This window comes from Nipponia nippon, unplaced genomic scaffold (genome assembly GCF_047370975.1).
Source record: "Nipponia nippon isolate SJK-2023a ecotype South Korea unplaced genomic scaffold, ASM4737097v1 scaffold_11, whole genome shotgun sequence".
Lineage (NCBI taxonomy): Eukaryota > Metazoa > Chordata > Aves > Pelecaniformes > Threskiornithidae > Nipponia > Nipponia nippon.
Genome location: NW_028262302.1, coordinates 14545557 through 14570698, shown reverse-complemented (window position 1 = coordinate 14570698; position 25142 = coordinate 14545557). Strand labels below are relative to the sequence as shown.

Below are 25142 nucleotides of genomic sequence, written 5' to 3'. Positions count from 1 at the left end.
GCCTACTGCTGTGGAGAACCTAAACTGCTATTGCCATGTGTCTCAAGTTGTATGAGGTCACCCGAATCTGACGCAGATTGATGGGCGGTCAAAAGTGGTTCTGCTGCCCTGCCTCCTGCATTAGTCTGCTTGTTCCTGTTCTTTATGCTGGCAGCAGGGTTTGTGCTATTTGTGATCGAATGTTGCTGGAAGCAGGATTGACAGGAATTAGCTGACTAGCTCATTGAGTGGCCACCCAAGCACCAGTGTGACACAAGAGCAGGAGATATGGAGTGTGAGAAGATGACAATCTGATTTAAAACCGCTAAACAAGGGGGTTAGCTTCCGTGACTGCTCCCACAGCCTGTGAGTGTGGGCTGCCTTCTAAGCAATCCTTAGCAAGTACAGGACACATTTGCATCTCTGGGTCTGTAAGATGTGGGAAAGAGGCTGAACAAATGCTGTCTTCCTTTTTTTCCCTTTCTCTTCCCGTCAGAAGCTTGGTTAGAGCAGCAAGGGTGCTCGTGCATGGGTGAGACGGGCCTCTCTGGAACTTCCAAACATGATGCAGTCCAGACAGGTCACGCCTCTGAACTGCTCTCTACATGCCAGCAAATTCAAAAAGTATGGTTCCTGATTGCCAGCATGGTCTCCATTAATGCAACAAACTTAAGAAAACATTGAATAGCTTCTAGACTCCAGTTCAGTGTCAAGATGAATTCTTATTACTTTTTTCTTGGCTCCACTGGTTTGCATAAGTTTAGGGGAAAGGTCTCCACCACAGAATGAGTTAAATCAAGCTAATGATTTTGTAGTAAAAACTTTTGCTTAATTCCACTTTTGCTGACCGTTGAAGGCCCGTAATTTGTCTTTAGTAGCTCTGTCAACTGTCTCGATAAGGTCCCAAGCCACCGGCTAGCATGCTAACGTAGGCTGAAGCATTTCTATTTGGAAGGGCTGTGGAATTGCATTTGAGAGACAACTGGGGAAGCAGAAAGGACTTGCTTGTAGGCAGGACCTATTGGTATCCAGCAAAAGGAGTGCATGGAATAGCCTCATTTGTCCAAAATGATGAGTGATAGTCATCTTTCTTTAGACTCCAAGTTGAATCTCTGAAAGATACTAATGGTCACAGAAGCTTCTGGTAGAGCACTTTGGGACACTGCAAACAGAACTTAGAAAGGCTATTGCTGCTTGTATATTATAAAATTGTACTTATAGGAGAATAACGCTCTATTCCACTGTGAAGAACAATATTGTAGCTATTAGATGACTGCTTTTTTGCCAAGTGGCTGATTGTTAAAGCAGAAAAACCTTCTGCCAAAGAAGAAAAGAAATTGGATTCCTTCCATAGCTAGAATTGGGTTGCCCCGATTTATTTAGATGTTCAGAAAACACTTTAATTATTACCTCATGCTTACTTTGGAAGAAATACTTTTAATAATACCACAGTTCTGACACATTGCTAAAATTACTTGGGAAAAGGACCGTTTCATTTGCTAGGCATCCTAAATGAGCTTTTCACTTCACGATGTCATTACTGGTAGTTGTGCAATAATTGGACTTGACAGAAGAATTGAGACTGAGCTGATGCTCTGTTTCTGTACATCAATGTTGCTCAGATCTTTGGAACTGCATTTCTCATGGAAATGCAGTTTTCTGTCTTTGCAGGGGGCAGGTATCCTTATTGTTTCAAAATTAAATGTCAGATGAAATACTATGAATGGCATTCACTTTCAGATAAGTCTCTTTGCCTTTATGGTTTGAGTTTCCTCGTGAGTGATTTCAGTGAGTGGGTTTACATACTGCTTTTGAAATGGAGCAGTCCTTACGTGTCATCTTTAGACATCAGGGGGGTGTAATCATCTGCTCAAGTCAGCTTGCATGCAAACGGAATAATTGCACGCAAAAAGTTGTGTTAGGATTTAGCAGGGAAAGACTTAGTGCAACACAAGTTGCAACACTACAGATGACCCTGAAGAATTGTTTCAAACGACAGCATGTTTGTTATTCAGGGAAGCAAACTCATCTCTTAAGCATACTGCAACTAGTCGTGGTTAGCTTTCATTCGCCATGCCAGGTTTGCTGCTAACTTAACATTTTCCTTTTTTGAGCCCCAAAAGGGAAGATAAGAGGGACTCACGTGACAAAGTTAAATACAATGTCAGCCATTAACTATGTAAGGAAAAGCGTAAGTAAAAATGGATACTGAAGTGGAAAGCTTCAGACTTCATTGACTCGTATTTCTGATGTATGCTGAAATATTTTGAGCTTTTTTTTTAAGGCAGGTTTTTGGGCTTTTTTTTAAAACCTGTTTTTCAGATTCTTCACCAGAATTTTTTAAGAATTCAGAGTGAGGTTTTTCCTTCAGGCTTCTGGGGAATTCCGCCATCTAGAGGGGGCAGTTTCTCTAACCTGTACCAAAACCCAAGGAGTGTGTTTCAGAGCAGTTCTCATCCTCTGCTCTCGTCTGTGCCAGTGATGACCGGGCTGATCTTCCAGGTGCCTCCAGCCAATTTTTGCTGGATGTTCACTGCTCAGTTCAGGCTAGTCTTAACCATGCAGGTTAGAGGCCAGTATCTATAGTAAGGCATCTGTTCTTACTTGTAGTAGTAGTAATAATATGTAACCTAATGGTAATAGGTAGCTCTGAGAAGTGCCGTATTACTTCAGTAATGGTAAAGGACAAAGCAGGTGCATTGAAACATGACTCAACGCTTATGCCTTTGTCAAAAGCAAATGGAGAGTCTAACTTGGGATGAGTAGCATAATTCTGCATTTAATGCATCGTTCAGAAATGTGTGTGCTTTTGCTAGCCCTTCTGTCAGTGCCTGCATTGATACCGGTCTTCCTTTTCTCAGGTGAATCAAGCAAGTGAAAAACAAATCATCCAAGTACTGGTTGAGGAAAGTGTTTGAAGTGTGAACTGGTGTAAAATTTATTACTATTGGGGGACAGGCATTATTCTCATAAATTCCTTTAGAAAATAAAAAAAAATTGTTTCCAAAACTACATATACATTGAGACGTATTCCTGGAATTTGCTGCAAGCATTCTCATTGAGCATTGACTGTATTTATTATATTCACTGCATATTTTTTTATATACTTAAGTTTAGAAAATTTAATGGCGGAATATTGTTCTCATAATTAACGTGCTGGCTTTTTTATAGTGTTAAGTGGAGACACGTGTGTTTAATAGGACAGGTAAATTAATAACCTGCCTCATGTTTAAACTGTTGCTTCCTAGTACCTTCTTCTTTACCTTACTGTTTAAGTATCCCTTTGTAGTGACTTTGCTCCTAAGTAGTAGTTCCTTTGACAGATACGTTTCTACTTGAGGTAGCATGTTCGCTTGTTACTACTTACTCGTTAATAACTTCACTTTATTAGTTGCAACAGAAATGGAGCCAATGCTTATATTCTGTATGCTGGCCTATGTAGAAAAGTAAGGTTTTCTTTTAACTGTATTAATGGTATTAATTGCTGCTAGTGTGTCTTGCATGTGTGCAACCAGTTCAAAAATATGTAGCATCAGGAGAGCCTTTTTGATCTTTGTCTTGACAAATGTTAAGATTACCATGCCTAAACACTTTTCTTACTCAGATTAGTCAAAGAGCTCAGTAATGAGATACAGTTCTCTAAACAACTGTCAAAGTTTACTTTTTAAAAATCCTTGAAACTGAATGAAAAATGATGTATAAAAAGTGAAATAATTGCAGTGTCAGCTTGCTGCTCTGAACTGCCTGGGGACCTCTCATGGGTATAAGCACAGCTGTAATTTTGTGGCTGTAGTGGGTTCAGACTGGAATGTATAATTTTAGAATAGGATTTTTTCCTTTAAATTGCTATCTTTATAGTACAAATAGAAATAGTATTCTGTGTATATGTAAACCAGATGTACAAACGAAATCAGCAAAGTGCTGTTGGAGACTTCAAGCGATCAACACTGTGGTACTGTATGTCTTAATTCAGTAGCCCCAAGTACCCATGTTTTCAGCCCTCCCGCGGTATGTCTCCCCTCATTTCTTCCAAATCTGCTCCATCTCCCTTCAGGAGACTTAAATATCCCCTGTCTGTTCTTCAGAATTCAGGTACTCTGTGAAAGAGTAAATCCCAATGCAGCAGTGGGTAGGAAGAAACTGTGGCAGACTCACCACGAGTCAGAATTCCTGCCTCATGGATGCTTTGCTTTCTGCTTCCCTATCGGCGGAGGTGCTCCCTGTCCTGGCACCCTCCGTGCCTTGCTTGACAAGGGAGGCCAGGGTGGTGGCCTAGAGCAATAACTCGCTGCTTTCTGCCTTCTCCGTGAGTCAGAAAATGATGCTTTGCTGCCCTCACCCTGTGCTGAGTAGCTGAGTACCAGCCATGTGTCACAGCTTTTGTTTCGGCTCCTCTCCATGGTCTGCCTCAGGAGGGCCCGCGTGCAAAGTGATACGGATGAAAATCCCACCTCTGTTACGGTTTATAGGCTTCTGTGAATCCGCTTAAAACAATAGCGACTCGGATTCAAATCTGCAACTTTAAAATGTGTTAAACGGATAATGTGTATTAACCAAAGGAGGTTCTAGTAGGGTTGAATTATCTTTCCAGTTGTTGGTCCAGGCATGCCAGCAGACATGATGTTTCATGTGCCTTTAAAAGGTAAATGACTGTACAGTTGGAATTCTAAACCACAATTAAAAGTATTATACTTTTAGTCAGAATTTAACCCTGTTTGCAACCTTGATCTGTAGGGCACTTCTGCTTCTACTCTCACTGGGAGTCATATAACCCTTTATATTACAGATTTAGCCAAATGTAGTATTCCTCCAGGAGCAAAGTGCCTCTGTAACAACATTGATTTTTGCTTTTGTTTCCTAGGCTGTGAAGATATTATTGCTGAGAGCATCTCACTAGACACCTTAATTGCCATTCTGAAGTGGAGCTCTCAGCCGTACGGTTCCAAGTGGGTACATCGTCAAGCGCTACATTTCCTCTGTGAGGAGTTTACCCAGGTCATGACTTCAGATGTCTTCTATGAACTCAGCAAGGACCACCTGCTCACAGCTATTCAGTCCGACTATTTACAGGTAACCTGCAATGCAGAATACAGCTGATCCTGCTTGAAGCAGGATATGTTATACCATTACTAGAAGCGCTTTGGAGTAGCTCATTTTGAATTGTAGGCAAGAGTGGGTTTGTGTGCACACTAAATGTTCTTTTATAATATGTAAAAAAATGAAATTGAAGTGGTGATTAAGAAGACTATATTGTTCTTGGCTTGTAGCACAACCCAAACTGCTGGTATATGCTCTTGCTTAGAAGCCTAATAATAGTTTAGAAACGGCTGCAAATTATTTTAAACGAAGCATTTCTGAACCTAACATTTCCCTTGCATGTTTAAGTGTTTTATAAAAATTATATGGTGGTAGTAGTTTTGCTGTAACAATGTACATCCTAGTTGGGGGCAGTGGGAGCTAATAAACTAGTAATTGTTCAGAAGGCTTAATTTATTTTTTAGGGGAGACAAAAATACCTTTTCTGACAAGTATTGCAGAATTTTTGTTTTGTGAATTTCCTTCAGTGATTGTGGGGTTTTAGGGATAGGAAACCATACTGACTAATAGAAAGCTTGTGGATTTTTGCTGCCATTTCTCTTCAGGAGTGATATCTTTGATCAGCCTTTTATAGCTTAAAGATGACTTTTTTTTTTTATTGTATCCGTCCCAATCATACCTTTTTGTTTAAAGTATAAAGTGTTAGAGATTGTTTAAAGTGTGGTGGTTTTTTAAAAAGTTTTTGTTCAGTTTAGACACTTCAGGAATTACAGTGACAGTACTGTTGACCTTCCATGAGAGTGTGTATTATGACTAAATTTCCAACCCTGGTTGTTAGGAAATTAGGTAGATAAATTTAAATTTTTCAGTACATGATTTTTTTCCTCTAAAAATGTTGAGTGATTAGCACATGTACTTAGGTATGAACAAAGCAAAGTAGTTTTGTTTATAGTACTACTGAAAATCTTTCTCTTCACCCAGATTATAATTTAGTTGGTTTGATTATTTTGATAGCTTTCCAGGCTGTGCAGATGCTGATTTTGTAATGTTAAACAAGACATCCAAACACCCAGTGCTGGAACTGCCCCTTTTAATTAACTTTAACTGTAAGCTTTCATGGTAGGCAAAATTTTTCCTTCTATAGAAAAGAATTTTTTTCCTCTTCTTAGGGATTCAAAAAGTGACATAAATCTAGAAATCATGATGGTGATATACCAGTAGTACTACCTTAAAATATTTGGAGGAGGTGATATAGCAGATCATAAAGTACAAATACTTACTTTGCTCTTGGTACAGCTGTATTTCTTTATAGCTGTAAAAGACCTACGTATGTGATTTTTGTGTGTGTGTGACATTAAACTAAGCATATACAAATTGCTGACTTCCTCTTTCTACCAGGCAAGTGAACAAGATATTCTTAAATATCTGATTAAATGGGGAGAACACCAGTTGATGAAGAGAATAGCAGATCGAGGTAAGGATCCTTTAAACCACACAGTACTAAACCAAATAAACCAAAATGTATGGAAGTTCTTTTTTGTAGGCACTCTGTAACTTAAGGAAATTTAATCTACTTTGTTCATAGTATGGTCAAAACTAAATGAATGCACCTTTTTATTTTTAAAAAAATCTTTTGCTCTTTAAAAAATGAGGACACCGGCATTCTGAGGGAGCTGGGATTGTTTAGCCTCAAGAAGAAAAGGCTTAGGGGGGATCTTAGCGAAGTCTATAAATACCTAATGGCAGGAAGCAAAGAAAACAGAGCCACACTCTTCTCTTGGCACCCAGGACAGGATGAGAGGCAATGAGGCATTGACTGAAATACAGGAGGTTCTGGTGAAACACAAGAAACTGTGAAGATGGTCAGACCGGAACAGGTTACCCAGAGCAGTTATGGGGTCTCCATCCTTGGAGGTGTTCAAAACCCAACTGGATGTGGTTGTGGGCAACCTGCTCTACCCTGCCTGGGGAGGGGTGGGGAGAGGGCGGTGGCTGTGGCCAGACCAAACTTCTAGAGGTCCTTTCAACCTCTACGATTGTCTGATTTTTGTCTGGTTGATTCCTGTTGTCTCAGAATTCTTTTTCTTGTAATTAATTCATCAAATAAAAAAAACCCTGCAGTATCTTTTACTTTTCTGTGCTCATGCAGGCTTCTCACAGTAGTCGTATTTTTAGTTTACTGTGTCAACTTTTCGCTTCAGTTTGAGTACGTTTCTCCCACAGAAATCTGTGGGAGTGAGAAACAAGCCATCAAGTGGCATCAGTGTTTTTCCTGAAGTACATGTAAATGTATCTTTATTAGCTCAGATGCATATTATTGCTACAGTGGTAACTTCAAGGGCAATCTCACATGTGTTGGGTGTGGGAAGTAGGTTAAATATGTATTTCCCAAATAACAAATGCAAGTAGCTTGTAGTTCATCCCCACCACGAAGTGTCAATCAGACAGTACAATGAGAGGAACAGAAGGAAAGAACTTGCCTGTGTGAAAACAGAGCAGTGTTGGTGTGGCTACTGTCTTTGGAGGGCTGGCCGTGGTTTTGAAATCCACTGTTACTGCTTGCAATACAACTGCTTTGTCATGGACATGTTGCACGAAGTGCAACAAAAAGTCAGTTAAAATATGTGCTTTTAGTGACCCAAGTATTGACTTTCTGTCTTCAAAACAAGACTTTCTAAGTGTTTGTCTCAATGCACGTGGAAGGTAGTGAAGCCAGTTAACCAGTAACAGGCCTGGACTGGGGGAGAAGCTGCTCATTTGGAGCAACTGTGCAGCTTCCCGCTCTGCGGTGTTCCTTAAGTAAACGACTCGTGTCTCTTTCCTGGGGTCATCACATAACATGATAAGCAAAAGCAGAAATAAGAGCTACGCCAAGTTCTGTCAGATTAGGGCCAAATTTAGTCTAGTAATTTGGTCTAAATTCCTCAGTGATGCTCCTGATTTTGCAGCTCTGAATATGTGGTGTTGTCAAATACCAGAAAGCATTAGAAATTGTAATGGGCTGTGGCCAAAACTTGAGCTGCTTGTACTGAATGGAGGGTGGGTATGTTTGACAGGTTTCCTCAAAGAGTGAAGTTAGTCAAAGTCAGGTTGGGCACAATACCTAAAATATAGGTTAAGGTAGTTAACTGAGGGAGGGAGGATGACCCGAGAGTGTCATATGTTGTCATCTTGCAGTCTCTAGGAAGATACCCACTCCTGGCATAAATAGGTATCCTGTGACCATGACAGCATTTTGAATGGGCTTGACACAGCTGTTACTAGGGTGGCTTACGTGAGGCTAGAGTAATATATCCCACTGGTCTCTTCAGGCCTTAATTTGCAGACGATAAGTTTCTGAAAACTGCTGGGGAAATGGATAGTAGCTGCAGGAGAGAGCCTTTGGGGGAAACTGCTAGCAGTGAGGCATGAAAGTTTTCCTAGCACAGCTCGAGGCAGAGCTTTATAAAGGTTTACCCCAAACACTACTACTGTGTGTTCTCCCTGGCTTATGCTTTGAAACTGAGAGCTGTCCAAGTGACCTGTGTTTGTATGAAGTGAACCTGACTCTGCTGATGCTTCATATCAGATTTTAAAGTATGAAATAGTTTTGTGGAACAATGCTGATAAGCACTCTTGATTTTAAAGTAGAATTTTCTTTCCTTTTCTGTAACTTTCCATAAGCCCTGTAACTCCTCCTTTCCCATTGAAACTTGTTGATGTAAACTTATTATTTTTTGTTCCTTCCCACAGAGCCTAATTTACTGAGTGGTACTGCTCACAGTGTGAACAAAAGAGGTGTGAAGAGGAGAGATCTTGACATTGAGGAGCTGAGAGAGATCCTGTCTCCACTTTTGCCTTTTGTCCGCATTGAGCACATCTTACCCATGAATAGTGAAGTACTGAGTGACGCAGTAAGTCAGTAATCTCATACAAGTATTATCTCTGGATTCTTTGTACTTCAGATTCCACAGTGTTCAGGTTATTGTATTTTTTTTTTTTTGAGGATTAGCTCCTAAAATGTTACCACTCAGAGTAAAATGTGTATAACTCCTTTTCTGGTTAAATTTTGTGTACTTCAAATCAATCAGAAGGCTAAAGAAAAATCAGCGGTGTAAGGATTCAGTATAAGAAATGCATTTCTTGCAAGCTTTTCCCATATTTGTATTTAAAAAACCATGAAACTCTTTCTTGATTCTTAAAGATGAAGAGAGGCCTGATTAGTACTCCTCCTTCAGACATGCTACCAACATCAGAAGGTGGAAAGTCAAATGCCTGGCTGCGGCAAAAAAATGCTGGAATATATGTGCGGCCAAGACTGTTCTCACCATATGTGGAGGAGGCCAAGGTAATAATCATTAACATTTGAGTATTGTTAATCTGGAGTCATCAGGGGGTTCTGTAAACAGGGAAAGATTTTGGTATGTTTTGTCTCTCTTTGCATGTACTGGCCTAAAATACTAACATTTTCAATTTAACAAGACTTACAAGATTGATCATCAGGCTCAAGTCTCTAGAACTGGTCAGAAAATTTTCAACAAAATTTTTTTTTGTCGAAATTGAAATGTTTGCGAGACAGATCTTGATGAAATTCCACCGGAAACAAAGCAGCGTTCTGAGGGAAACCTCCCTGGTTTCCAGCCAGTTTGCCGGCCCAGCTCCTCGGCAGCCCACCTGGCAGGCGGATGGCAAGGTGAGAGCCTGAGAGTCCCAGTTTGCAGCTAGTCAGCAACCTTGGTGCCAGGTCTTTCAGGCTCCCCAGCTCCCACCAGAGCTGGGTGGAGAACTGCTATTCCACTAGGCAGAGGACTCTGATATTTCTTCTTCTTGTTTGAATCGGAACGTATCCAAAATTCTTTTGATCCTCCGCAAAATGGAATAAATATCTTGTGTCCAACTTGACTGAAGTCCTTTGTGTCACGTTCAAGCAGTAGCTTCCCTATTTAATATCTTGCATGAGGACTGTCAAACTGAAGATCTTGTAGTGTCTCTGATGGTGATGTTTGGTGGCAGGGTGGAGATGGCTCTGTCTGGGGCAGAAACATGCCATACTCTGTTTGACAGAATGGGACCCTTGTAGGTGACTAACTAATGCCACCACTTAAGGCAGCTCTGACTTAGGTCAAGAGCTCATGAGACCCAGGAGCGCAGGTGACTGCAGAACAAGAGGAATAGGCGAAGCTGTGCGCATACACATCGCCTACAAGCTCTGACCACTACTCTGATGAATTCAGAGCTTTTGCCCTGTGCCTAAGAAAGAAAATATTTTCTAAGGGTTTGAGTTGTTGACATCCTCTTTGAGGGGAGAAATAAAGCTACTTTGCATTTTGGGTACAAAGGTTAGAGAGCACCAGGTGGCACTAGAGCAGCAAAGGAAGACTAGCCAGTTAAAATTTTATTTTTGTATCTTGGATTGTTAAAACTAACAAAAATGTGTTAAGGAATATGTGATAAAAGCTTTGACTCTTAGTTTTCAGGTCTGTAGTATGGGAGTGCTTTAGTAGTAACCTTAAAGTAAAAAGTGCATTCTAAATCCCCCCCACCCATCAGGAATCGTATTTGTTTCTATTAGTTTCATATTATGCTGTTAATATTTTTAAAAGTATCATTAGCTGTTTAACCTTAGAGGAAGGGCTCTCATACTTAATATCTGGTAACTACTATTTATAGTTTAATTATTGTGAAATGCAAAAATTGCAGAGGAGTGATTTCTGATTTTTTTTTTTTACTCCCCTGTTATCCTCCTTTTTTTTTTAATAAATCCATTTAACATTAAATGAGAATCTTAAAAGGGTATGCATAAATCCCTTTCTATTCTTTAAGACATCTGAGGGAAACACGTTTCATTTTCAGACTAGTGCCTTCTACTTAATGGCACAGAGAGTTGAGACCTATAGGCAGTAATTGTCTGAGACAGAGGCCAGAGGGTCTGGCCTCAAGAAGGTTACTTCCAATCTGACAGCTACAAAATAAAGCAACCTTCCCAAACTTTATTCACCTGCCTGCTCTTGGGTCTGAAACTCAACTCTGATCATGACTGGAAAATGGGATAGAAAATGCTGTGGAAAAGCCAAATACTGTTTGGGACCTGGAAAAGTTACGGTTTAGACATTGCTAGACTTGTGGCCTCGGGACTGCGATTGAAGCAGCTCCCGGTGGGTATGTGTGTGCAGTGCCTTCATGAGGGCTCTAATGGCTGTCGTTGCAGTCAGTACTGGATGAGATGATGGTGGAACAAACCGATCTCGTTCGTTTGCGGATGGTCCGAATGTCCAATGTACCTGACACCCTTTACATGGTAAACAACGCGGTGCCGCAGTGCTGTCATATGATTACCCACCAGCAAGTTAGCACTAACCAGTCCAGTCCTCCTTCAGTTATAGCCAATGAGATCCCAGGTAAGGCTGCTAGATCACTTGCAACGCCGACTGATCTCGTGTGAGTGGGTGGGGGCTTGGGGCAGGGGAGAGGGAATGTGAATTATGGAATATTATGATTTCCTCGCAGAGCAGTACTGCACCGTTTGGGCTTCTTTCTACTCAATGGTAGTCCCTTTTGCTTTGGTCTACTCTGAAGACATCAACTGTTTTTGGATGGCATAATAAGTAGTTAGAAAGTAAGCTACTGGAGGGGGTAGTATTTTAATGTGTTTCAGCTGAGCAATTTGAAAAACCTTGAACTAGTTAAACTTACTGTAGAACACTTGCTGGAGCCTGGCTCTCTTATCAGTGGTTCTCAGTTTTCTGCTTGCCCATCTTAGATGACTGGTTGATCCAGAAGGCTGGAAAATGGCAAAATACTGATTTATTTTAAAAACAAAAGGCAGGGGAGCATAACTTGTAGGGCAGTCAGCTTAACTGAGTTTGCCAGAAAAATATTGGAAGTAGGCAGTCAAAACACACTTTTTTTATTTTTCAGTTTACCAAATCCACTGTAGCTTTGAAGTCAAACCAACTTCATTCCTTGTGTGGAAGAGTAAGTTTTTATAGGTAGAAGTAGATACAGCCTCTCTTGACTTCAGGATACTTGGTGTGACGTTCCCCATAGGCAAGCCAGGGAAATAGTCATAAAACTACTGTAATATATTTTGTCATTTATGCATTTGATCTTTTGGTGTCAAACTGGAAGAATGTATCTAGTGGGATTGCCAAAGCATTTAGCTCTTTCCACCTTTCCCTGGCCCCTGGTCAACGTGCATAGAGAATACACTGGCAAAACTTGCAGCTGATGACAAGTTGGGAGGATCAGTGGATGTTTTGGAGGGCAGGATTAGGTAGCTAAATGACCAAGATTAAATTTAAATTCAGTAAAGGAAGTGGGAAACGTGCTTATGTAGGTGTAGCCAGCTGTGTGCATACAGGATGGCTGAGGGAAGCTCTGTGGAGAAAAGCCTGAAAGTCAACATTATACAACTCCATGAAGAGTCCGACCTAAATACAAAAGCCAATGCGCCGCAAGACATGTGAAGTAATTTGGTCTCGGATGGAGCATTTTGTTTAGCCCTTCAAATGGCCATACTGGGTCAGGTCAAGGATTTGTCTGACTAGTCTAGTGTCTTTATTCCAGCAGTCACCAGAAGTGAGTGCATAAGGAAAGTGTAGCAGAAAAAGCGCATAAAGTAATTCCCTGTAAAATTCTGTGTGCTCTTCAACCATTTGCAGCTCAGAGATGTCCTACAGTGGATGGTGTTTCTGTGTAGTTAGTAATTTTAAATGCATTTTTAGTCCATGACCTTATGCAGTCTTTTCTTAAACTTACATAAACTTTTGGCATCCATTTTTAGATCAAAGTATCCCATTTCTGTAGATATGGATTGGTTTGGGAGTCTGTAGGAAGGTAATAAAGATTACGTACCACCAAGAAAAGAGTCATCTGCCTCCCTCCACCATTCCCCATTTTAGAAGGTCTTTGTATATCAATTATGTCTCCCTTAAGTCAACTGTGTTGAAAGGAAATAGATAAACTGTTCTTACAGATCCTAGAGCCAGGGCAAAAATAATAGGTTTAAATTGCTGCAAGAGAATTTAAGTTGAGGTGTTAGGAAGATTTGAAACACAGTTTGGTTAAACACTGCAGTAAGGTGGTTTTGGTTTTTTTTTCCTAGTAAGGTTTGTGGAATGGTTTTCATCTATTTGTTTCTTGTGATTCAGGAAGAGACTTGATAAAGCCTAAAGGGAGCTTCTGAAAATTTCTGTAATTTGATAAAAGTACTAATTGTTTATTTAGAAACTTACAGCTGTGGCATCTCAGCAATGCATTACAGTACTCAGATGTTTTTCCCCCTCTACAGTAAAGCATAAATACACTCACCATGAATTGAATGTAATGTATTTCATCATAAGATGCGACTTTGATAACACTTTGCTAGATCTTAGTTTCCAAAGAAACTGAGAAAGAAAACAGATTCTCAAAGGTCTCCAATGTTTTGCTAAAGTTCTCATGTTCCGAAAAAATCTGGCTCTGTTGGCAAACATGAGACATCTTGACCAATTTGAGACTCCACTACAGCTTGATTCTGTACAATTTCATATATAGGAATTAACTGCCAGCCCTTTGATTTGAGCATGGATATAAGCTGTGAGCCTGGCCAGTAATTGAAGCACAGGCATTGTGTCCTGGTAACTGCCTGCTTTGCTTAGGTCTGTAATTATGCAAAAGAATTGATTATTTTGCTAATACCTTGTGCTAGGAAGGGTCGAGGGAACCCAATTAATTTGAGGAGATTTCAGGCATATACCAAACCTATAACTTGTACAGGAATCCATCCCAAAGCACAGATGGAGCACAGGAACTGCCAGAGGGAAAGCTAGGCAACATCGCCTCCGTGCCCCTTAGGCGGGGCTCTTCGAACAGGGGGTTCTTTACAGCTCAGGTATTCTCCATCTGTCGCGTGCATCTTCCTTGTACCCGCTGCCTGTGTACTATATTTGTATAAAAGCTATTGGCAGCGTATCTTGGTGCTCTTCTTGCTCTTACACTACTGTAAAATGAGTTCAACCTCTGCTGAAGACTGTTCTACTTTGAGGCTAGGTTCTGCAGGTAATTAGGTTTCCTTAGGTATTTTCCAGTTTGAATTAGAAATCCTGCCAACTGACTTGAGAGAATTGTATTTTTTTATATATGTAATCTCTCTTCCAAGCATTGCACATGAATAATAGTAAAAACCAGAAACGAACCTGGGTTTGAGAAGATAGCACTTTTTCATTAAAAACTTAGATGATTTTTATGCTTACTAGTTTGGAGAACTGCTTCAAATGTCTCTAAAATCCTCTTTTTTCAGTGTTAGCAAAATGCTTGTTGTAGCTAAACATCTGGCTGCTAAACCAGGATTTTTCAGAACAACTGAAGTGAGTCCCCATCCCTGGAGGTATTTAAAAGATGGGTAGACGTGGTGCTTGAGAACGTGGTTTAGCGGTGGACTTGGCAGTGATAGGTTAACGGTTGGACTCAGTGATCTTAAGGGTCTTTTCCAACCTTAATGATTCTATGATAAGTGTGTGGAGGGTAATATGGAAGACTTCTTCGCCACCCTTGAAGACTGGATAGAATTGATCTCCCCCCGCCCCCAATACAGGAACTCAAGTTGGGGAGAAAAAATATTTTGCACTACTTAGGCTTATCCTTAGTGTACCAATGTAAACTTTGTGAAATTGGGACCAGTTGTAGTTGCATGGTGTTGGGTTTTCTCCTTCTCTGTAATGCAAATGTCTTTTCACGCCGTTCTTGCTGTCTGATCCACTTAATTTTTATGAGCTTTCATTATGGACATCTGGTCATGGTAATATATAACGCTTGTAAAGCTGGTAAAGGATCAGATGCCAGGACTTACGTATTCAGAGATCTGGATTTGTCTTCTCTTATGATATGCACATTTTCCTGAGGACAGAAAGACCACAGAGAAATATCATTCATCATCAAACAGCAGCAAGAAGTGGCATGAGAAAGTTTTTTGCAACAGGATAAATACCCCAAATTATACATTATTTCCTTTTGGAAAGGTTTTTTTTAAAAAATTATTTCCATATGGCTGCATAAAACAACATAACTTTAACAGGTTTATGTTGGCTTACAGTTTGTGTAATTTTTTTAGAATGCTCTTTCTGTAGTTACATGCTGGTATTATGGTCTTGTGATTATAGAATTCCACTAGAAGTATGAAGTATATGCCAAAAACCAATGAATTCTTGGCCTGTAGAATTCATGAGGGAACGTTCAATTGTTATTTAGGATATCCTGCCCCCACCTCAAATCGTAACATTCCTGCATCATAAGGAGTTTACAAAGAAGGCTGTATTTGTGGCTCACTCTAGCAGAAGCTGGAAAAACGATGTATGTCTTTACCATTTGTATGATATGTGTGTTATCCCGTGTGCCGTAATGATGCTTCGAGGAACATGTGTAAGTTGAACTGTTCTTGGCAGAATGCTTCTTAAAAAAAAAAAAAAAGCCAAGTCAGCCTAATGTTAGATTCTTCCTTCAGAATTAAATCTAACCATTGCAATCAAACTTATTGTCTCGCAGTTCAAAAAGTAATCTCTATCATCCCCATTCTGTTCTCTATTATCCCTCCAGTTCCCAGTCTCCTCATTGTGAAAGAGATGATCAGACGGCTGCAGGAGCTGCGTCATACTGAGCAGGTGCAAAGAGCGTACGCTCTCAATTGCGGAGAAGGCGCCACAGTCAGTTACGAGATTCAGATTCGCGTGCTGCGGGAGTTCGGACTTTCTGATGCTGCTGCTGAACTTCTGCAGGTATGAAAAATTGCTGTGTAAGACCACAAATGCTTTGATTCTCTTCTGTTTATGAATTGACTTGAATGCGTCATCTGCAATAAGAGACCTGCTTTGTGTGTGCATGTGCAGGTGCAAAAATGCTTTGAAATGCCTGCTTAACTGTAGAACTGTCCAAGTGCAAATTACAGTGAGACTGTTGCATTTGATCTACGTGATTTTATAAATGTGCAAGTGCAATGTATAAATGTTTTTGTCAAGAGTTGTTGCCATTCAGGGTGTTCTTACTGCCACAGATTTTGGGGACAAAAAAATTTGCCAAAGAGGCAGTTGATGAGAGTAGTCAAACCACAATTAGAAATCTAGATTATGATTTATTCTTGAATTAGAGTCCTGACTGATACGGTAGATCTGCAATAGTACGTATCAGGACTGGGAAGCTGGAAATCCCGCTTCTGTTCATATGCTGCTGTTAAAGCAAATGCATTTGTTGGTCAACTTACACAGTGAATCTGATGCTTCTTGTCTTGTTTTTAAAAAAATCTTTATTCCGTGGTAGCTGTAATCACCTACAAGTGTTGGTGAGGTTTTAGGTGACACAACTGTCCTGTTACAGTACTAGCAGATTTCTAGTTCCAATGAGTGTTAGTTTAGGAGACGTTTTTCTAGATGACTTCCTACTTTGTTTTGTTACATGCTAGTTTTTTTTTTTCCTTTGCAGAATCCTCACAAATTCTTTCCTGATGAGCGATTTGGGGATGAAAGCCCGCTCCTGACAATGAGACAGTCTGGACGATGTCGCGTTAACAGTACTCCCACTGCAGAAACCATGTTTACAGAACTGGACTCTTTTGTGGCCTTCCATCCACCATTGCCTCCTCCTCCACCTCCATACCACCCACCAGCAACTCCCATTCATAACCAGTTCAAAGTGGGCTGGACGCAAAGGGTGCCAAGTCAACATCCCTCCCGTTCCTTTTCTTACCCATGTAATCACTCGCTATTCCACTCCCGAACCGCTCCCAAAGCTGCACCGCCTGTCTACTTGCCCAGTGTTAAAGCAGCACCTCCTGATTGCACTAACACTACAGGTCTGGGGAGACAAACGGTGGCTGCAGCAGCAGCCGTGATGGCAGCTGAGAAGCAAGTGGTAAGTACTAGGATTTCTCCTCCCTATCTCTCACCACTCAAAGTAGCTTATAGAGAGGAGCTGGAGAGAATTCTTACGGTGAAGTAACTTGGCTTTGTTAAATAAAAGAGCATCTTCATTGGTTAGGAGAAGAATTTTCTACCAAACTGGCTGTTAGCATTCTTGCATCCCAAAGGCATGCCCTAATCCCTGGGAGAATGAATGTTCCAGGGCCAAGAGCATTTTGGAGGGGCAAATGGGACTCGTAAATCTTCTAAGATAATATAGTTTGCTCTACGTTAAAACAAAGCATAAGTCAACTTCAGTAGTAGACTGCATGCTCTAATTCGAGGGTAGAAATAGTGATGACATTTTGGCTATTCACAGGTAAGTAGTCCTGAAGTAAACAGATGTGTATAAAGGGAACCTGCGGAGAATGTGAAGGCTGTGAAAAAGATTTTAAAACTAATAGGCAAGCGGAAATTGGTAATTGCAAATACAAAGGGGTTCGTCGCAGCATTTAAAGACAATCGTTACAGTTGCTGAATTACAATCCGATGCAATGAAAACAACAAACTATAACATACTGGACAAAGACATAGCTTTGAAGTACATGCAATGCTAAATAAAGAATTTGGTAATTTATTTCCACAGTGAAAAAACTGTTTCAGTGCACAGTTGTCATACTGAAAACCTGCTCTTCAGATGCAGATTTGTTCTGGAGTCCTGAATGGAAAAATTGACTTTTTTCCTTTAGCAATTGTCCTAAGTGTATTGCACTCCTTTCTATATTTTAACCTAAAATATTTAATTTCAAATTAGAATGGTTTTCCATTGTTTGTTCAAGGGTGGGTTTTGTAGCATAAGTCTCTCTTTCTTGATCAATACTGACTTCACTAAGGAAACCATATAGTGATCTTTTTCACAGCTTTTTCACATTAGCAATGTCTCTACTCGAATGTTTATATAAAAACGCAAGGAGAAGCATAGACTTAATATGGATGATACTTTTGTTCTGTATTATTTCTGCAATTTGTGAGTTACTAGTAATCAATGATTACTAAAATAGCTTTCATGAGAAGTGGTAAGTACAAGTAAGAAATTTTAACTCTTCTATCTGAGAGACTGTAATATACTTGTCTCATTGCAGGATTGCTTGTAGGTGTAGGTGAGGAGAGTGCCCTGCAACTACTTCCACGTACTTTGTGGATCTCGTCAGCACTGTGACTGCTCCCCCTCAAGCCCTGTGGCTGTTGTGCATACGCGTATATGTGTATGCAATTAACTTACTTTAAAATACGAAATGCAACCGGAGGGGTTGCATCTGTAGTGACAAAATACACGTTTCGTGGCTTCGCTGCACTGGAACTGTGTGCTGTACCAAACCGTTTGTTAAGTTCTGCACGGGATGCCTTGTTTAGTTTGATAATTGCAAGTGGCTTAAAGCAGGCTTACCTTTTGAGAAGTTTAACCGTACATTGTCATTTACTGCCTACTCAAGACAAGATGCGTTTAAGAAGGAACTGTTACTGTGGCACAACAGGTTCATGAAGGAAAGTTGTCTTAAACTAGCAGGAAGGTGAAGGTTGGAGGATACATGTGTTCTTTAAACAGTGTAGGAAACTTGCAGGCTGAGGGTTGGTCTAAGCAAAGGTAGATTAGGAAAACGCCATTTCGAATTACAGAAACTGTCCTAAATACAGTTTGTGTTTAGCTTTTGCTTTGTTTCCATGGACCAATTTCTTTTCTCTTCTAGTGTACTCAGCCCTTGCTAAATGAACTGATGCCCGATATCGCAATGGGTGTGTCAGCAATGTCTTTGAAAGACAGAAGATTACCAGAGCTCACTGTCGACACAGAATTAAGCCAGACGGTTGCAGAGGTCGGGCCCGGTCCACCCCAGCACATTTCATGTATTCAGAACAGACACCTGCCCGCTTCTCGAAAGAAACATGCAATAGAGCAAAAAATAGATGCTCGAGAAAATCAGCAGGAATATCCTGACTTCTATGACTTCTCCAATGCTGCATGCAGACCCTCCACTCCAGCACCCAGCAGGCACAGTCCTTCGCCTTCACAAGGCATGTATTTTGGCCCAGATTTGTATAGCCACAATAAGGCATCACCAAGTGGCTTAAAGTCAGCCTACCTACCTTCCCAGATATCTCCTAAAAAGCAAGAGGATTCTAGGAGGGAATACCTGCTCTCCCAAGATGGGCATCAACACAGACAAAAGAATGAGCCAATACACCTCGATGTCTTAGAACAACCGCCCCAGCGACTGGACTTGGCACTGGCTACCCAGGAAAACGCTGGTAATGGCCCAGTTCACATCAGGGGAAGAACAAAAATGGAAACCGATTTAACCTATGGGCTAACCTCCAACAGACCTTCGCTCTCCGCGTACACCTCTGAAATGCAAGAAGAGAGACCCAGTAGGAGACTGGCAGATGATGAGCCATTGGAACATGGAGCACAGAGAAATGCAGATTTGGAAAGGGAAGATGCAGTAAGCAGAGGAAGGAGGTCTCCAAACAAACCAGACTTCCTGTATAAAAAATCTGCCCTATGAAAGCAACCTCCACTATTTCTCTGTGCCTAAGAGTTGTAAACATCCCATTCTGTGCAACTTTTGGCCTGACTTCTGTCAGACAAATTCATTCATGCCAGCGGATAAATTCAGCTTCGCTCACTTCTTTTGTACATACATTGCTTTGTTAGAGACAGCATGTTATCAGTTTATTTTTAATGCTGCTTCTGGTTTTATTTTGTGGGAAATTTTTTTTGAGAAAATTTATTTCAGCCTTTTAAAAAAAAAAAAAAAAGCTGGTACCTTTTTTCTACAACCTGGTAGCCTTTTGCACCTGTACATCTATTTTAGTGTATTAGTTTTGTACTAATATGTTGAACTTTATTGTCACATTTAAAGGACTGTATTTTCCTACTTTTGCATTTTCCCTTTCACCTGCCAATTCCCTGTGTGCATTGAGTTGCACATTATGAAATGTATTTTCTTATGAGATAGTAACAATGCGTTTATTTTTTAATTGTAGGAATTCCAAAGAACAGCACATCAAAATACTACATTTTTAGTTAGATTTTTTGTTTGTTTGTTTAGATCTGAAATCTTCCTGATTTTTACAACTACAGCAAGAATCCAGTTTAATGTTTTGTTTGAAAAGTTCTGGCAGCTGGTCTTCTCCTTGTATAGCAAGCCCACTTCAAGAATTATATTTGGGTTTTTAAGAGTCCAGGGGGATATTTAGGAGTCCAAATTCCAGTGAAATTCACTGGGATCTGACGGTCTGATTCTGTTTGCTTTCTGGTTCAGTTGTGGCCATGGAGAGCTCCATGATCACCCAGAAGCGCTTACTAGACAGACTAAAATTGTTTATTTGCCCATGCAGAAATACATTGAGAAATACTGTAAAAATGATAGTAATAACTTGTTCTTCCAGCTGCCCATATGTGGGGGTAAGTGAAGACCAGAGTTGAGGATTCGTGCTAAATCCTGAAGCGTCAGGAAGACAAGGCATAGTATCTTCACTGTTGCCTGAATGGTAACTCTCCGCTGGAGGGTTCCCTCTCCAACAGAGGTGCTGAGGTGACTGCTCATTGCCTTGCTTTCTCCGGCCTGTGATTAAAAAAGGGCTTCACTCTTAGTGACGTCGTTCAGTGTTCCTTATGGATCTGAAGTGTTGCTGACTTCATAATTGCAGCTGTTCTGTGAACAAAATCAAAGTGAAGAGTAACTGCTCTAGCATCATGAAATGTGCGCAGCTTTAGCACTCTTAAATTACACTTCCATTTCCCAGCTTTGCTTTTTTAAAGCACAGAAATGAGATTCATCTCTTAATGTGATACGAAGAGGGAATGATAGCGGTCTGGGCTGGCTTCCCGCCACCGGGCTGGGGTTAAGCAGTGCACCGGGTGTAACAGTTATCGTTAGTAAGTGCATCCTTAATACTTACCGTGCAGTTTTTACCGCAGATTCGTTGCATTCGGGGTAGGGATCTGATGCCACTGCAGCGGAGCGATTATTGGTAAAGGCCTGTTTGGATTTTTTTAAATGCAGTTTCTATAATGAAGAATTTCCCTGTAGTAGAGAACTTTCATCCCAAGTGTGACCTAAGGAGTACTTTTAAGGTTAGGTCGAGTTGTTTCCTGCAGTTCAAAATGCTTAATACTATTGAAACAGAAATCTTGCTGCACCTTTCCTTTTAGTTTTACTTGATGGCAGATTCTTACCTAACCTGTTTTGTTAAGGTACGCAAGGCCTAGTAACAGCAGCACAATGTTATTGAAATATATTGAATACTGCATTTCCAAACTACCAAATAGCTTCTAGATAAATGAAGACATGAGTGTTTGAACCAATAAATCCTAATGTCTCCTGCGTACACATCTATAGGCCTCCTGCTTCTGTGAAAGCTCTGCAGACGCTCCTTTCGAGGTGCATGGTGTAGGACTGGAGGAGAAGCTCGGCTAAACTGCGCAGGTGATGTCTTGTGGGTGAGGGGAGATAAGGGGTCTCCCCCCGCCCCGTCAGCCTTTTTAATCCGTTTTTCTTTGATCATAGTCAAGATACTTGGTGGTCCTGGCCTCATCACCAATGTGTAGTATTTCCACGGGACTGTAGCGCAGAACATTGTTAAATGCAAGAAGGTGTCAGTGGGGGGACGGTGCTGCTGCAGGTTGGGGACTGAGGTTCAGCGGGTTTCTTCTGAAGATTTGAGCACGGGGCTGTCTGACGGCGTAGCTCTAACCAGGCACTTGGCTCTCACGCTCACCAGCACTGGAAGCATTAACTTTCATCACACACACAACCCCTGAAACTCCCTGCACTTGCATCATATGTATGTTGGTAGCTTAATGACTAAAAAGTCATTAAGACTCAGAAGACTGACTATTCTGAATAATTTATTTTTACCTAAAATCGATAGATGTACTTTGAGAAGACTATTTTAGTTGCCATAGTTTGTGGCATTGTGTGCCTGGACAGACATGGGGCTGAAATCTACAGATGCAACTTTTAAGCTTGAAATTTGTGGGGACGTGGCTGATAAAGACTGAGAAGTTTTGAGGTTATGGCTTGAGGGAAATCATGAAATGCTTTGGCTTTGGAATGAGCTGGTGAGAAATGCCTCTGGGGGGGACATGTCTGCGTTTGAGAGTACAAAATTGCTTCTGAAGTCTCAGAAGCTGAGCAGTATTAAAAAGAGAATAAAGTGTTTAAAAGTAGGTGCACAATAAAAGACAAGTCCTTCCGAGGCCACACAGACAATCAGACCATGTAGACAATCTGCGTTTTCACTTGTACATTTTGAGTTGGGAAGAAGATAGCAGCTAACGGCAGCAGGTTCGAAGTGGAAAAGAAGGATTTGTCAAATGACCGGAACTGTGTCTTTGTACTCAGCGTAGGATTTCCGACCTAGTTGGACGCGCAGAGGGAGGGGAGAGAGGCCGCTGTCGTTCTTCTTCACGGAAGCAGTGTTCAGAAGCTGGTGTTCGTGCTGCACCTCGCTCGCAGAGCGCGCGTACCTGTGCTACCTGCTACTTCTTGGTCTCTGTCTACTGAACCTTTGGTGCAGAAGCTCCTTGTTTACATTAAGCACTTTCTCATTAGGCTGGAAATTAACATCTTTTCCTCCTGTAAATTTGATGGAGATAGCAGATTGCTGACTGTATTTTGCTTGGATAGAGGTATGAACATTAAGTTTTCTTGGATGAGGAAGACTCGTGCTCCTTGTTCAAGTAAAGAGAAAGCTCAGACTTTCATTTAGTGAGCAACATGCAAAAACTTCTTATTCCCTTTTCCCTCACCCCTTTCTCTTTTCCTTAATATATGGATGAATAACTTAACTCCTGGCACAGATTCTTCCTTGGAAATGTTTTGTTGTTCCACAGCGTTACTGTAGTTGCGTGTTAATAACTGCTGTGTTGATTGGCAGTTTCTTGTTGTATTTTTCCTGTTCTTGAGGAGTTTAATTTCTGAAAGTTAAGGCTGTGGCCACCCGTACTTGTAAGCCTTGTTTTTCGGTCCTGGGATGTCCCAAATGTTTGTCTTACGGGTTTCTTTGGTTTGGGTTTGGTGGGGGCTTTTTTGGGTTTGGGTTTTTGGGGTGGTTTTTGGGTTTTTGGTGGGTTGGGTTTTTGTTGGTTTTTTTTTTTTTTTTGAAAGAATAGTTGTGCTGTTTGAGACACTGTTCTTTCTTCTAATAATTATATGCTTCTGTGGTAGCGGTGGTGCTGAGCTCTGCCAGACGCAGGGAGCAGCTGAGAGAGAAAATTGTAAAACCGTATTTGGGGTTTCTGTAATTATCTGTACTGCCAGAGGCAGCCCTGCCTTCGGCAACGTTACGGTTTTGGTTCTTGTCCTGGTGTCGTTACTGGTATAAAGTCAAGTGCCTTCAATGCTAAAGGCTCAGAAAACTTTCTTAAACTGACTTCATGTCCTATGCAAGTGTTTTTTCTACAACCTGCATAACCAGTACTTTGTAAAACTTGTTTACGCTTCAACTGTACATAGTGTTTTTTAAAAAAAATAGTATTTTTATTTAGGTACCTCCAAACTTGAATTCTAGTCTTGTGTGATGCATTGTAAAACAATACATTTCTCTTTTGAGTACCATTACAGTTGTAAAAAGGTTTTCACTGGTTCTATTTTTCTACTGTTGCTGAGAAGCATGTAACACTGACTTTATCCTACGTATAGTTGGCATTTCAAATAAACGGCTTGTATAGAACGTGCTTGTGCGACTTCTTCCGTGTAACCGCTGCCGGCAGCCAGCCAAAGGGACGGTGCCGTCCTTGTTCCGAACCTCCGGGGCGAGAGGAGGCGGCTCGTGCGCACCTTCAGCTGCCCCCCGACAGTGAAGGCTCTGAAAACTGGCAAGGTTTGTTGTTCCTTGGGGGGGAAAAAAGTGCACAATAATGCTTTGAACATGAACGATATGGTACAAACCAGTGTAGAAGGAGGAATTTGAAATTGGTGGCACTGTTGAAGCAGCTTATTAAAAAAGAAGAGCACTTCAGTGGAATAGTTCAGCGAGTCCTTCTGGCTGGAGCTTAATTGAGCGCGACTATTCACGGCTAAAGGCCGTAGGATTACTCGTAGTCAAGGCAGTGGGGCTTAGCCCTTGGTCTCAAAGTGCTCATTTTCTCCGCAGAGCAGCGGGACAAAGAGGCTCGTTAAGCACCCAGCATTCTCCTCTGGAGTTGCAGTTCTCCATCAGCTGAATATTCATTAAATCTCTTGTGCAGAAACAAGCGCTTCACCGCTTCAAAGCGAGGACTCAAGTTTAGAAGTGTCATCCAGCAGCAGAAAATCTTGTCTGGTCTCGCTCTGGTGTACGACAGCAAAGTCCTGTGGGTTACGTCCCGATGTAAAGCGGGGCTGGGATGGGGAGAGAGTGTGCTGCGTGGCCTCGCGTGTTCGTTAATTATTGACGCCTTCATTCCTGCATCCAGGTCAATGAGTTTTAGGAGCAACTTCCCAAACTAGGCAAGTTTAACATTTATTGTTGCAGGCTTGCTGGTTGTTTTGCAATGGAGTTCTTCCAAGTCTGCCAGCTTTGTGAAGAGGGGATGCCTCTTCCCTGGGGCTGGGGGGAGCCTTCGGGAAGAAAGCACGGTGCATGAAGCAAGCTGGAAAGGGCGATTGTCCGGGGCCGGGCCCAGGTACCTGCTGGCGGCCTCAGGTGAGCCCTGCTGCGCGGCGGTAGCACAGGCTGATGCCAAGCACAGAGAGTGTGTGGTGTCAGATTGTAGCTGCAATAACTCCTTTTTGTGGAAATTGTGGTTCAAAAAACTTCCTGCAGTGGAACTCCTCCCTCTGCGCAGTGTTGCTGTCGCTGCTGGAGCGCGGCGCAGGGCTGGGCCCCGCTATGGTGTTTACCTGCGCCCTGGCAGCTCTCGCTGCTTCTTTACGTACTGGGGGAGAACCGCACGACTTGGAAAAGCCAGGGTTTGTTTGGGGTGATTGGAACTCGGAGCTGGGACCCCAGGACGGCGCTGGCCTCTGGGCACCTTCTCCTCCACCCCTTCAGGGAACTACGTGCCACGAGCTCCGCTGCGGACGGAACGTCGGCCCATTCTGCTTTTTGCCTCGCTCAAAACTGTACTGGCAGCGGGCCGGCAGCCCTTGTTCCGCCCTGCCGGCGGTGGCGCGGGTCAGGGCGCAAGCAAAGGCGTAGGAACATGGGGCTTGGCTCGGCCCAGCCCCTGCGATGTGCCGTCGCCACGCGGCCAACGGGTCATCACTGCGCTGCCCCGTGGCCGTCTGGATC

General features: G+C 41.7%; 1 protein-coding gene across 3 annotated transcripts in view; it reads left to right on the top strand.

Annotated features, from left to right (window-relative positions):
* BTBD7 (BTB domain containing 7) overlaps nucleotides 1-25075 on the top strand; it is a 59592-nt gene extending 34517 nt beyond the window's left edge. For 2 of the 3 annotated variants that reach the window (XM_087747560.1, XM_087747561.1), the window contains 9 exons: nucleotides 4841-5049; nucleotides 6415-6490; nucleotides 8749-8909; nucleotides 9200-9343; nucleotides 9575-9688; nucleotides 11204-11393; nucleotides 15568-15746; nucleotides 16447-16875; nucleotides 18611-25075. In XM_087747560.1, coding sequence (XP_087603686.1) covers nucleotides 4841-5049; nucleotides 6415-6490; nucleotides 8749-8909; nucleotides 9200-9343; nucleotides 9575-9688; nucleotides 11204-11393; nucleotides 15568-15746; nucleotides 16447-16875; nucleotides 18611-19426 — 2318 coding nt within the window. In that variant the 3' untranslated portion in view covers nucleotides 19427-25075. The remainder of the gene's footprint in view (nucleotides 1-4840; nucleotides 5050-6414; nucleotides 6491-8748; nucleotides 8910-9199; nucleotides 9344-9574; nucleotides 9689-11203; nucleotides 11394-15567; nucleotides 15747-16446; nucleotides 16876-18610) is intronic. The other variant, XM_087747563.1, reaches the window with a different exon arrangement.
* Nucleotides 25076-25142: the final 67 nt, after the last annotated feature.